This window comes from Meles meles, chromosome 1 (genome assembly GCF_922984935.1).
Source record: "Meles meles chromosome 1, mMelMel3.1 paternal haplotype, whole genome shotgun sequence".
In the NCBI taxonomy this organism is placed as follows: domain Eukaryota; kingdom Metazoa; phylum Chordata; class Mammalia; order Carnivora; family Mustelidae; genus Meles; species Meles meles.
Window position 1 is genome coordinate 204,208,564 of NC_060066.1, and position 14,574 is coordinate 204,223,137.

At 57.0% G+C, this 14,574-nt stretch overlaps 1 protein-coding gene across 1 annotated transcript in view; it reads right to left on the minus strand.

Moving 5' to 3' along the window:
- The window catches only part of IGSF21 (immunoglobin superfamily member 21), a 235,192-nt gene that overhangs the window by 70,251 nt on the left and 150,367 nt on the right, over positions 1 to 14,574 (minus strand). The window contains exon 3 of the mRNA XM_045998080.1: positions 7,364 to 7,485. Within this exon, the coding sequence (XP_045854036.1) occupies positions 7,364 to 7,485 (122 nt within the window). The remainder of the gene's footprint in view (positions 1 to 7,363; positions 7,486 to 14,574) is intronic.

Sequence of the window (14,574 nt, forward strand, 5' to 3'; positions counted from 1 at the left end):
AGTCAAGGCCTCATTTTCTGAGAAGCTCAGCACAGGCCCCCGTGCACACCAGCTGTCCTCTGTCCCCCATAAACTGTGCCAGTGGGGCATGGGGAGGGGGGTGAGCCAGGCTCGGGAACTGGTTGGTGCCTGGGAGGTCACTCTGGACTGGGAGGTCACTAGCTGGTCAGTTACTTTGTTATCTTCAACCCAGATGAGTGCGGCCTAGGGGGACTTAGGAGAATCGCCTGTTGGCCTCCAGCGGCCAGCAGCAACTAGAATTATCTGAATTCTTGGGCCCCAGTCAGCACATCGGAGCAGGCAGAAGGCACTGCGTGATCGGATCAACTTGAACTGCAGGACTTTTTAAACAGACTGATGCCCCAGGCCCCCTTCAGACTCCTTGAATCAAAATTCATCTTGGCGGACCCAGGACTTGATCTTTTTTAAGCCACTGCCAAGGTGATCCTAATGCAGGTGGTCCGGGGACTGACCTAGGGGGTAAGGCCCCCCAACCCCACACCTGCCAAGGACAATTTGTTGCAACTTGCTGACCAGGCGGAGAGCTGAACTCCCGGGCTGGACGTTCCCCTAGTGGCCGGAAGGAGAACTGCAGCCTCGCTCCTAAAATCATCCCTGGTTTTGAGACCAGGACCCACTCCCACTTGGGGGGTTCAATTCACATGAGACTAAGAGGCATAATCTGTTCTGAATAATCTGCAGGGAAACGCTCAAGGTTGTCCTTATAACGTCACCCTGGCTCTTACGCATTCCCAGAGGCTTACTGGGTGCGAGAAAGGAGGGGCGTCTCCAGCGGGTCAAGAACTGGGCATCACCTGGCACATGCCCGAACACGCGAACGGACACGTCAGTGCAAACAGCACGTGCTGTGCATATTTCAGAGGAAAAGGATGCACGGCTCCTGATAACGTGCGGAAAGACAAGGGAGCTATGTAATTCAGACTCAAACCAACCAGGGTCCAAGGGCACTTGTCTTTGTACCAGGACCGAAGGAGTTTGCTCTGCACCTTCACAGATGAGCCTGCGGGAGGGCCCGGGGACTTTTGAGAGGGAAGCAAGCCTCTTTGGACCAAACAGTGAATGCGTCTACTTAAAAACCAGCACCAGGGTGCCTGGGTGGCGCCGTTGGTGAAGCACCCGACTCTTGATTTCGACTCAGGTCATGATCTCCGAGTCCTGGGATGGAGCCCCACATTAGGCTCCCCACTCAGCAGGGAGACTGCTTATGATTCTCTCCCTCTGCCCCTCCCCCTGCTCTCTCTCTAAAATACATAAATAGATCTTGAAAATAAATAAAAACCAGCACAGTGTTCCCTCAAACAGATTCTAGGGAACTTGTGCTTCGCAGGTTCTGTCTGTCTGCCTGCTTGGAGGCGTCCTGCCACTCCTTCCAGGGCCTCCCTCCCTCCACGCCTTTGCCCACACAGTGCCCTCTGCCTAGAGTGTCCGCACCCTGCCCCTCCTTGTCTGAAACCTCCTTATGCTTCTAGGACCACTTCAGACGCCACCTTCTCTGTGATTTCCCGGCTCTCTCCAGCTCTGATTCATCACTGCATTATATCGGAGTCTTTCCTAGGACAGCTATCACTTTATTACTTGAATTGTTAGCTATTTATCTCCATGTTTTATCTCCGCTTTCTCTCCCTTCATTCCGCAAATATTTATTGTTCCTCTCTAAACGCAGAGGAGGGTCTGGGGTTACTGAAATGAAAGAGAGCGGAGCCTGGGAGGAGCTTCTGAGCACGTGGGGGTGGGGGAAGGAAGGCAGGCTTTAAGGTCCGAGGAGGAAGAGGCTGGGGCTGCCCTCAGACCACCACTGGGTGCTGGGCCCACCCTCCTCCCCTCTCCCCCTCACCCCCCCCCCCCCCACTCTGGGCCTTGGAGGCAGCAATGGTCAATGAGGCCATCAAGGGAATATGTGAGTGGGTGTGTCTCGGAGTAATAAATGAAGTGGCATTTCTGTTCACTTCCTCTTTCCTCCAGGCTCTTTCTTCATTCACTTGATTCCCCCCCATCTCCCTCCCCTGATAAATATGAATTAGGGAGGTGTAACTGTGTTCTCCTGTGCTCTGTGAAGGCCCCAGGCTCCTCCCCACTCACCCAGCTGTTCTTCACCTCCAGCCGGGGCTTCTGGGGACAGCGCACATGCTCACAGGGCATGGCAACCAGACCGGGGAGGGAGAGCTGGCTGTCCGGCACCCTTCGCCTCCTGGCCTCTGCCGGCGCCACACTGTGGCTGCTCCCTCTCCCAGCTTACTCAGGCTTGGAAACTAAGTCCCGAGGCCAAGGAAGAGACCTGGGTCTCCTTCCCCAGACTCATTTGGGGAGAGCTCTGTCTTCCGCTCCTGGCGCCTCCAACCCACCCTGCACAGGGCAATCAGAGGGAGCTTTACAAGACATATCACATCAGACCATGACCTTCAGCAGCTTCCAGGACACAGGACAAAATGCCAGCTTGCTCCCAAGACTCTGGTCACACTGGCTCTCTAGCAGCCCCTAGACCATGCCAAGCTTTCTCACCTCAGGACCTTTGCACTTGCTGTGCCCTCTACCTGGAATGCCCTCCCTACCCCGACCCTGCCAGTGACTTCTTTTCATCCTGTAGATTGCTGCTGAGATGTCATCTCCTGTAAGAGAACTTGCAGCCGCCCCCCACCCTCCCGCTGCACACTCTGTTATTCTTGTCATTCTCTGTCACGTTACCTTCTTCCTTCACACACTTATCACCAACTGTCAATATTTTTCCTTATTCTTTTAAACATATTTTTATAGTCTGCCTCTCCTCACCCCCTACACTGCAAACCTCACAAGAGCAGGTCTGATTATGTCTTGCTCTCCATTTTATCCCCAGCACTGTCCCTGACATGTAGCAATTGCTCAATTCCTTTGTGATGAATGAAGGATGAAAACGTTGGAGAAGGCGCGAGGGTTGGGGGTGGGGTGCGGGGGAGGGGAGGCAAACCGCTCCCTCCGACGTTTATCCAGCTGCAGGGAGAGCCAGCCGGTGGGAGAACACCATCGCTTCCGCCGCTAACTCATCCGCCCCGCAAGCATCTACATATTTTCTTCAATGTTGCGGGGGTGGGGTGGGGCTGGGGGGACAGTGATGAAGACATCAGACCCGGTCCCATGTCCATGGGCTTCTAGTCTAGTGGAAACCACAGACTTTGAACACCTAGTGTCCCGGCATGGAGGGGATGGAGGGGAAGTACCCTGGGGTATCTGATCCGGTCTGAGCAATCACGACTGGCTTCCTGGAAGAGGTGGCGTGCAAGCTGAACCTGAATGGATGAGTAGGGCCTCTCTCAGCAAAGGAAGGTGGGCAAGGTGTGGGAGGGGCAGGAGCACCCTCAACTCTTTGAGTGTAGACTTTCCTCGCTGCCAAATTAGGGCCAGCGAAGCCTGCTGGCTCCTGCTTGGTGTTCCTCGGGACATCCGGAACACATGGAATGGGACAAGGGACTGACTGCATAAGACTTTGGGATGTGGATGGCTGCATTCTGCAGGGATTTGTGAGTTTTGCCCACACAATCTTCCCCTCTGTGGGGGATCTATCCACCTGCTCGACCCGTTCTTGGCCTGGTGGAACGGGTGCATGGGGGCCGAGGCACAGCACGGGCGGGCAGGTGTGGAGGACGGCGACATGCAGGAAGTCAGCAGGTGGAACTGTACCCCTATCATGCCTCCCCACTCAGGGGGGCCCCAGAGCAGCAGACTTTGTGACAAGGATTCAGGAGCCAGTGGTGAATTTGCAAAGGAGCCCCAGGGACCTGGGAAGGGAGTGAAGAATAGTGGGGAGGGGAGGAGCCAACATGGGTGCACCACGGAGGTGATCCTGGGGGGGTCACTCAGCCTCACTCCTGCTGGGGAGGCGCAGGGCACAGTGGCCATCCATCTGAGTAGTCCCACTCGGGGGCAGAGCGGCCGGGAGATCCACCCAACATCTCCCATTGGCCAAGGCTGCTCTGGGGGTGCCCGTCCTCAGCCACATAGCCCTTGGCCTTACCATGATGGCTCTTTCCAGCTCATGTCCTTACCATGGTTGCCTAACCATGCGGCCAGCACCCCAGCATAGTGGTCTTTCCCTGGCACTGTGCCCTGCTTGCCTCTCATTATACAGCTGCCATCCGAATTCACACCTTTGTGGGATGTGTACACAAATCTTACTTATGTCTTCCTTTCTTTGTTTACTGTCTTCCCCCCACCCGCATGAAAGTTTAATGCCAGGTCTTTTGTGTTCCCCACTGGATCCCCCAAGACACCTTCCACCATGCCAGGCTCCTAGTAAGTGCTTGATTAAATATCCTCCGAAGGATATTTAACTCCCAAACTGGGAGTTCTGGATTCTGAGGTTCATTCTATAGACATTGGATAAATGGGGCCTCTGGGGCACTGGGTGAGGCAGGGACCGGCTCAAGGTCATGAACTGGGGTGCCACACCTGCACCCCCCCAGGAGGTAGAAGTCCCATCACTGCACCCCTCCCACGCCCATCCCTCCGGGAACCCCACCAGCAGGACACGCTTTGGGAGTCCCTGGGGCTCCTTTCAGCTGCCTGAGAATTGCTCTCGGCCCGTTCTTAGTGATCTCAGCCTCCTTCTCCCCCGACTTTCCCCAGCTGAGGAGGAAGCGGCTCACACAGCTGTGGAGCTGGGACTCTCTCTAGTTGAGATGCATTAATTTGTAAATATCTTCATTTATATGTAAATGCGGAGTGCCGCGCCCCACCGCCAGCCCTAACGGGGCCCAGCAGCCTGGAGACGCAGCCTCCTTTTGCTAGCCAGCTCTCCCTGATCCGATTAGACTCCTTCCTTCCCTTCCGTTGTGGCCTCCTGGAGGCTCCTCTGCTCTGGCGCGCACTGCCCCGGTAGCCCACCCCTGGAGCCGAGGCTAGGAAAGGAAAGGGCACCGGCCACAAGGCAGCACGGCTGTGTGACCCTTGGGCGAGCCACTCCGTGCCTGGACCCCAGTGTCCTCAGTTTTAAGATGAGCAGGGCAGCATGGTGTAGGCCCAGGACCAGGACAAGGTGGCCTGGGGTCTGATGCAGTCGGTGTCATTCCAGCCGGGAATCCCAGGGGCAAGTCCCTTGACCTTGCCCAACTATGACCCTGGCTGTAAACCGGGGCTAGAGAAAACAGTAACATCTGCGTGTGCATTTACAGGGTCTTTTCATGAAGATGAGAAGAGCCAGAAGACACATAAGGGGCCTTTACGCGATCTGGATAAAGGTGCGGGTGTTTTATGGTGGAAGAAGGAGGGGGTTTTCTGGGCAAGAACAGCAGAGATGCATTGCTCAGCGACCGTGGCAGCACTTAAATGTGAATTAACCTGGGGACCCTCGCAAGGCTGCCGGGAGCTGCTCACTATTGTCATTCCCTTCTAGAGATCGGGGCAACTCAGGCACAGTTACCAAGCCTTGGTGACACGAACGCACGGAGATGGAGGGGACAGCATTGGAACTCAGGTTCCCGGGACAGAAATCTCATTTAAATCCCACGATGATGGTGAGAAACCTATCTGGTTAAGTCTGCTTTGCGGGGGAAGAAATGGACACCAAGAGAGGTCCTCGTCCAAGGTCACTCAGTAGGAAGTGGCTGAGCTCGTTCTGAACCAGATCTTCTGGGACAGTCCCGGGGCTGGGTTCTGGGGTCTCCACTGAGCACCAGAGGCTGGGAAGGGCTGGTCTGGGGCTCTAGGGCTTCCTTCCTGGCTAAGGACTCCAGTGGAGGGCTGGAGATGATGGCATAGGCTGGGGGACGGTTGCTTCTCAGAGACCAAGGTAACCCTGTAGGGGTGAGGTGGAGGCAGGCGGTGGGGTTCTGGGAAGCAGTGGGGGAGTGTGTGTGGGGGGGTCTGAGTGCTCACTTCCCAACCATTTGTGGCTCCCAGGACGGTTATCTACTTCCCAAAATGAGGTTTTCATCTTGATAGTAACTGGCTGGTCTTAGGTGTGCTTTAATATTTTAAGACGCCCCAAATCTTTTTTGGAAGCAGGTCCAGGGGAAATCATGGACATGAACAGAGGCGTCTGTGCGACCATTTGCTTTCTTCTCCCCCATCCCCTGGCGCCCACGTGCTCACCAGATTCCCCCAACAAGGGTTGGTTCTCAGCTCCTGGCACAAAGCCCAGAGAGGAGGGGAACCCAGAAAGGTCCTCTAGGGGAGCACCACCTTCCCTCTTACAAAGTGCGCAGGGAAGGATCACCTGCCAGATTTCTTACGCTGGGCTGGCCAAGCCCTGTGCAAACTTACCATCCAGTTTTCTAATTTTATCCAGGGGGGACTGAGGCCCTAATGGCTGAGGAGCATACCCAGGATCAGTGTGCAAATTTCACTGTGCACCTACTACGTGCCCGGCCTGCAAACTGCTGCTTTCTGCCTGGACACCAGGCAAAGCGTTCAGCTGTGTCGCGTGGAAAAACGCACACACGTGTGTCTGTGTGCAAGACTGTTCATGTTAAGTGCCCGTGTGAAGCTACTTGTCATGGATGTAGTGAAGCTCCCCACTCCCCATCTCATGGAGGGCCAGCAGCCACCTGGCTTCGGGGGACAGTCGCTCTGCTAGGGCGAGAAGCCGTCTAAACAAGGTGTCTCACGGGAGGGCGTGCTTGAGCTGGGCTCTGAAGACCGACGAGGGGCTCAGCAGGTCCCCGGAAGGAGAGCCGCACTCTGGCACATGAGCGGTAAGGGCAAAAACAGGATTGGGGCCTTTTAGAGAGCACACGAGGAGGGCGCAGGGCCGCGGACACCCACACACCGAAAACACAGCAGGGCACGGAATGGGATCTGCGGCTACCTTAGAGTCTTCTAGAAAAGGGGTGGGGTAAACATGTCAAGCATCTCCGTCCCTGAGGACTCTTTTCTCCCGTCCTGCTGCCTCATCTGACCCGGATCCAGCTGTTTAAGGTCTGTCTGCCTTGCTGGTTGGGGGCCCGCGGAGACGGGAGAGCGTGTTGCCCGCGCTGCTGAGCCAGGCAGAACGGGCTGACGTCCCAGCTCTATCCCTGTGGCTGCAGGATGTGGGGCACGCTGCTCACCTCTCTGGACCTCAGTGTCCCCGCTTGGAAATTGGGTTTGGGCAACTCACCTCGAAGGACTGTGGGAGGAGCTGGCTTTGTGGGGCTGGGGGCTGGACACGCAATGTGGAGGGTCTGCGGCCTGGGGCAGAGCTGTGACTCCACCCCTCCCCGCTCCTCCTTCCAGGGAGGCCCCTCGAGGCACTGGGATCCCCCCTGCAGCACAGCCCCCGCCCCGCCTTCCAAGCCCATGGTTGGGGGGAATGACCGTGAGAACCCTCAAGGGCATCACAGGGCATACGATGGGAAGGGGCTGGAGAAGTGGCCCCCAGCGCTCGGGCCCTCACCTCACGGTGGACTGGTACACCAGGTCCTCTCTCTTGCGGTAGTTCTCCATGTGCGAGTAGTTGGTGGAGAACATGGCGTCGAAGGTAAAGATCTTCTGCTTGATGGTGCCGCCGTCCGTCACCTGCAACAGAGCACAGACGCAGCTGCCGGGAGCGCTCAGCCAGCCCCGCCCCTTTGCTCCAGACAGCATGCGGGGTTGGGGGACACTGGGAGAATCAGAGGCCAGTAGACCTGCACCCCAGTGCCCTGGGAGAGGCCTCTAGGGGACATGTCACTGCCTCCACTAGAACCCTCCCAGGTTATCCCAACCCTACTGATGTGTAAACTGAGGCTCTGGAGGGAAGTGACTTCCTGAGGACCTATGCCAGGAAGGAGCAGAGCTGGCTCTTCTCCCAGGCAATAGTTTCTGGGAAATTGTCAGAGGTAGGCACAGAATGAAGCCCCCATCAGGGGATAGGGTCGTCCCAGAGGGCTTCCTGGAGGAAGCGAGGTCTAAGTTGCTTTCTGAAGGAAGAGCAGGAGGCAACCTGGCAAAAGGTGGGAGTGCAGGAGGCAGGGAAGAGGAGACAGCAGGAGCAAAGGTCCTGTGGTAGGAAAGAGCAGGTGCGCTCCAGGCAAGAGATTGTGTTCAGAGTGCCCGGAGCAGAAAGGCAATGGTGAGAAACCAAGAGCTGCCAGGTCCTGGAGGGTCTGGGAAGCAGGGAAGCACAACTACTCATGAAGGCAATGTGGTAGAGGTCACCTTGGACACGATTTAGGGTGAGGCATGTCTGGAAGCAGGGGGCCCTTGAGGAGACTAGGGAGCACTCAAGCCAGCGACCTGGGGATAGAGCCCCCTGGACCACACGGGGGCTCACCGTCCTCAAAGGCTGTCCTGGGGACAAACCAGCATGGAGGGCAGGAGGTCCCCCCCTGCCCCTACGAGCACAGAGGCCCAGAGGAGTCCGGGGGGCGGGGAACCCCAGGAGACGACGATAAAGTCTGCGAGGGAAGACGAAGTCTGCTCAGGCGCCCAGCTGTTTGCGGTTGATTATAAAAGTCGGACCCAAGTGTCCGGCGCTCCCGCTCATGGCCACCCGCCGCCTCCCCACGCCCCTCGCTGCCTGCAGCTAATGAAAGTGTTACTCCACAAAGCAGCAAGGTATGTGTTGTCACTGTTTCAATTATTTATCTGTTTACTCGGCTGCAGTTTTCCGCCTGCGTCAGCAACTCTATTATAGACCCGGAGCTTGCCGCCTCTCGCGGCTCAGCTGGGCTCCACGCTAACAGCCTGCAACCCAGGAGGCTCATGCCTGGGCCTGGAGAAGTGGAATTAGCTCCCTGCGGCTCTGGTGGTGGAGGCAGGGGGGCCGGCTGGGAGGGCGGTGGCCCGGGGGGGGGGGTGGGGGGGGCTTTCTCCAAAGCGCTGGGCCCAGCTACGGTGGGGGCGGGGGATGCTGAAAAGATCTGCAGCCTTCCCAAGAGGACGGGCCTGGGGGCAGCCCAGCTCCTCTGGGTACCTCTGGACCCAAGCTGACTTGGACCACATCTGTCTGGCCTATGTGGCCTTTTTTTTTTGTGGCTGGTTTAGGGGACATAGGCTTGATGCAATCCGGTGAGCATTTATTGAGCACCAACTGTGTACCAGGCACGGGCCCACATCAGTATGGGTCACCTCTCCCCAACCCCCACCCTGGTCTGCAAGCTCATAAGGAGTGAAGAGGCCCTTAACCATCCCAGAGGGGCCCCAGGGAACCCCGGAGACAGGGTTAGAATGGTGATAAGCTCCAGGACCCTGTGTGGGAAGATCAGCAGTGGGACTGACTCCCCACAGCACGGTTTCTCTTTACCCCTCCCTACGCTCATGCCCCTCTGATGACTCTGGGCTTCTCTTCAGCTCGTCCTCTTCACTCGTGTCCCCTGTGGGGCTGTGTGCTCTCAGCTCGCCTCCTCTGCACCACGAGCCTGGCTGCCCAGAGAGGGGACACCAAGACGGGGGACGAGGGAGGAAGAGGAGCAAGCACCTCCAAACCATGGCCTTCAGCGGGCGGTGGGGGGGATGAATTTGCCCACACCCTGTCTTTGTGACATCTTCGGTGTCACAGCCTGGCAGGACGGCGGTTTGGTGCAGGCGTCTGGAGGCAGAGAGCAAGGATGCCGTCACCATCCCAAAAGGCGCAAGATGACCCCAAAGAATTATCTGGCTCCAGACGAGAAAGGTGCCATCTCTTTGTTGCAGACCCCCTGTGCCCCTGGGACGTGAGCAGTGAACAGCAGCTTGCCCATTTCGCAGAGGAAGAAACCGTGGCTTAGAGAGGATAGGAGATTCAGCCGAGGGCACACGTGGGGCTTCCTGGTGAGGCTCTGGCTCCCATGGTGGGGCTGCCCTCCACCCCCAAGCCCTGCCAGGCAGGCGGGACCCCCAGGAGCTGAAGGCAGAGCAGCTGCTCTCAGTGCCCCCACCGCCCCCCAGGCAAGAGAGTCCTTAGCAGGAGGACACCGGGAGGCCTGCGGAGTCTTGAGGAACGTTCTCCCCAAGTCGTAAAAGTGGAAGGCGTCCTGCCCGTGTGACTTGCAGGCTTGCCTCCTTCAGGAACTGCTTTTTTATCTCCTCCTAAAATGCGGTAGCCCTTATCGTCCCAATCTCAAATTTCACTCCATTTTTTTTATTATACAAAGGAGAAAAAAAATCTGTCAGTAAAACTGTCTCCTCAAATTTATTCGCCGGGACCGAGGATTTTATTACTAGGAAAATACAGCTGCACCCCACACGTCCACCCGTACCCGCACACCCCAGATAAAGCACCGAGGAATGATCTGAGTCGTAAATCACTGTTTCTGGCTGAGGGACAGGGGAGTTTCAAGGACGCACCTAGTTTTCCTTTGGTTTTATTTACATCTTTTTTTCCTGGGGCTGAGTCTGGGGCCTCCCAGTCAGCTTAGGAGTAAATCACTCCTTCCTGTTACCCGGGACCAGGACCGGCACTTGGGTCGCCCAGCTATGAGAGCCCAGTGGCTGGCTCTCTGCCCTCCCTCCCTCCCTGGGCCTCAGGGAGGGTTCTGGAAAGAAGGGGATGGCCTTGGAATGCAACCTCAGGTCCCAGGCCCCTGGGCGAGGGGCTATTTGCAACGATGTTATTTTCCCTAGTTCTCGGAGGTGGCAGCCCCTGGGTTGAGGGAGGAGAGCTGTCACAGGCTGTGGGGCAGTGGAGATGGTGAGCCACACCTTCTCTTGAATTCTGGAAACACTGCTCCGGACCTAAGACCTTCAGGTCCCCTGGGAGAAGAGGAACCAAATGCGGACGATTGAACCCGGTGGGGATGACTGGGCCGTAGGTCACTGGGAGACCAGAGCCAGGGAAAGCCTGGCTGCAGCCGCAGATATTTGCCAAGTATTATCTGATACCACGGAGGAGGCAGAGATTCTTGTGGGGGGAGGGGTGATCACAGAAGGCCTCCAGGTGGAGGCGGGCCCCTTCTGAAAATGCTTAGTCCCAGGCTGGTGCCCCACCTCTGGGAGACTCTGAAGCAGGCCGCAAGGCTGATTTTCTCCACCCCCAGGAGAGTTCTCGACTCTGTTACTAAGTAATTTGGTGCACTTCACTTCTCCAAGCCAAGACTCTCCTCTCTCCTCCGTAAAGTGGGATAACGAGACCCACCTCTGAACCTCTCCGGAGGATTAAATGAGATGAGGTTTGTAACAGCACCCGATGGGTGGGGAAGCGCTCGGTAGGGACAATTATTTCTATGCATGTTAACAATTTTCTTGGCCATCCCTTCCTTTGGGTCCCTTGCCACCCTCTCTAGGGCTGGGGCTGGAGGGCAGAATAGCTCTTACTGGAAAGCCAGAGGATGTAGAATGTCCATAAATGGACGAAGGGGGCCCGCCTGGCAAGGGAGGACTGGAGGGCTGGTGGAGGGAGAGAGAGTCGAGAGCGGGGCCCAGGGCCTGGCTCGCAGTCAGTAGAGCCCCACAGGGAAGGAGCCAATGGACGCTTTGAGCCGAGTACCTGGAAGCAGGCTGGTCCCAGCGGCTCCGAGACGCTCCCCTGGTGCTAAAGGGACATGAGATCACGTGACAAAAGATCACAGCACCGCAGAGGGCGGCAAGGCTGCCAGGAGCAGATGAGATGCTGTCCTGGAAAGCCAAGGCCCAAGAAAGTGTGGGTTCTCCCCACCCAGAGAGAGAGGAGCCCGGGCACTCATTCACTCACACAACAGGTTTTTACTGAATCCGTAAATGGGTCGTCGAACGTGAGTTGCTCCTCGAACATAACCTCCATGAGGACAAGGTCTTCTTGTCCTGTCATCTGTCATCTGTCCTGTTCATGTCCCCACACCTGTGTCTTGCAGATAAAGCAACCGAGGCCAAGAGGAAGGCAAGTGAACTGCCCGGGTCACGAGGGCAGGAAGTGGGGGGAGCTGAGCCCTCTGCACAAACTAGTTGAAAAGAGCCCAGTGGGGGATCCATTCTGAGGTCGAGGAGATAGGCATGCCCAGTGTGGGGGCAACCGGAGAAGCCTGGGGCTCACACAGCCCTGCAGAGTCAGGGGCCCGCTCTGCCACTCCTGGGTTAAGCCGTGTGACCTTGGAAAGGTCTCTGTGCCTCGGCCTTCTCATCTGTAAAATGGGAGCCCTCGCAGCTCCCTGTAAGGTGCTCATGTGAGGACACAGCACGCGCGGTGACATGCACGGCGCCCCCAGAGGCTGGCTCGGCAGCCGGTGGCAGTGACGGGGCAGGAAATCGGAACAGCCGGCGTTCCCATGCTGCTTGTCACAGGCCATGTGCTGTTTGCAAACCAGAACTCAGGTAATTATAAGAAAGTACTCAATGCATATTAGCTGCTATTATTTGTTTTTACTTGGATCCAAAGTGAAGCAGTTGGTCGGGGTGGGCAGACTCTGGCAAAGGTAGCAGCCCAGAGGAAGTGTTGGAGAACGCAGGACTCTCCCCACCCCGACCCCTGTACCGAGGGCATCTCAACCATGATGTCCCAGCCTGGAAGGGATGGAGAAAGTAGAGACCCGGCTTCTGCATCCCACAGGCTGGCCTCCACACTGCTCCCCTCCCTGGGCCTCAGTTTCCCTAAGTGCTCGACGAGAAGCTATGGGGTGGGGTGACCTCAGAGGACTATTTCTACTCTGAATGCCCAAATGCTCTCCTTTGAGAACAGCGAGCAGACCACAGCTACTCCCGCGCTGGCTGCCCCGCGCCCCCCTCTACCAGCAAATCTGGCCTAAGCCAGGCTGGGTTGATTTTCCAGCGAAGGAATCAACGCGCAGCCAACAACACAGTCCAGCCAGTGGAACGGCTGGGCAGGCCGGGGTTTTTCATTTGAGGCAAATGTCTCCAACTCCACCTCCACACCATCGTCCCTGGGTGCCATCATCCAGAAGAGAGAGAGGAGGGAAAAAAAAAAAGAAAGAAAGAAAGAAAGGGGGGGAAATCACCTCCTCCACTCCCGGCCTCCTTCTCTTTGTGTTCCACAAAACCAATTACAGGTTGGAAATAGCTGTAATAAACTTGATATCCCACTTATGGGCCAATCCCGCCGCGGCCGGAAAGTGTAATAGTGGCAGGGAGTGAAAACCGCTGGTGTATTTTGCCGGAGCTGTTTAAATTGCCTGCCTACATTATCCAGGCTCCTCTCCAGCCGGGAAGGAATTTGCTCTCCTGGAAATGGAGCAGCTGAGGTCTCTGTGGCTGGGCAGCGAGAGGGGGGCGGTACAAGGAGGGATTTAATGAACTGATTAGACATGGGAGAGGGGACAGCGTCTGGGCTCTCGGAGTCCGGCGGCCAGGGTTCGAATCCCAGCACAGCAGCTTACAGGTAGCACCTCTGCCGTAAGTCGGGCAAGAACCATACGGCCCTGCAGGGCTGTTGTTGGGAGGGAGGGAAGGGGAAGGGACACTTAATTGGGCCATGCAAGCGGCCCGCACTGGCTGGAGTGCTGCGCCCAGCATGGGTCTCCGGTCTCCGCTCCGAGACGCTGTCACTGCCTGGCCTGAGCCCGTTTCCTCATCTGTAAAATGAGGGATGTTAACTGAACTTGTGCCCCAGAGTTGTTAGAAATACTCAAAGGAAGGAACGTATGTGAAAGCATCTTAGAGAACGTGAATTTACTGCTCCGTTCCTAGTACCGTGGGAGGTGATGAGCATTCTAGAAACTTCCACCGTGAAACCATCATCTAGAAGCCCCTTCCCACCTCACCTAGCTCCCCATGCAAAGAGGGCAGCGGTTCAACTGGCATTCCTAATGGGCTGACTTAGACCAAGGGTGCCCCGGAGTAGAGCTCGGGCCAGGGAGCGTGTGAGCGTCCTTTCCTGACCGAGCTCTTCCGTGAGCCGCACCTGATTCGGGAGCACAGAGGTGAACACGACACGTGTGACAGTGAAGAAACACAACCACCTCCTCGGGGGGGTGCTTCTGACTCCTCCAGCAGAAGCTGAGCTCAGGCTCAGGGGGCCTCGGACTACACCTCCTTCCACGTTGACCCCAACTCCCAGAGCACTGTTCAGCATGCAGGGGACTCTCGATCATTGTTGTTATAGAAATGAATAGCGTTTGTATAGGTGCAAAACCTGGGGCCAGGGAAGGGCTGCCACTCGTCCAGGCTGCCCAGCTGGTAAATGGAGCAGCGGAGATTCGAACCTGGATCTGATTCCAAAGTCCAGATAGGAAGTGATCCAGAAGGCAGAGTCAGACAGAGTGCTGGGTAGGGGGCATGGAAGGGAAGGGGATCTAGGCAGAGAGAAAGGGGGGCAGAGGCACAAGGCAGAGGGCCATCTGCTCAGGGAGGAGGGGCCAGGAGGCAGCCTCCCCGTGGCCTGCTGTGCAGGGCAGGGGCACAGGGCTCCTGGCTTCTTAGTTGCCATGGTGACCTAGGGCCCCTCTTCCCCCAGAGCCCTGTCCACCTGCTCTCCACCACCAGTCTGCTCTTGCAGAGGGGACGGGAGGGTAGGCTCCCCTGGGGCATGGGGGAGGAGGATGCCAGATTCCAAAGGACAAAAGGGAGGGACATCCCCAAGGCCAGGGCCACCTAGGTCTCTGGATGGCCAAATTCCAGCCCTGCTCTGTCCCTGTTGTGAGTCCTGGCTTCCCCCGTGTGTGTGTGGCAGATCCGGTTTTGACAGAGACAGCTGGTGTCATAAATTGCTCTGTGTCTCATCTGGTTACTGTGTGATGGCAGACAGCAGTTCGGGGATGGGGGGTGGGGCGGGCAGGGGGC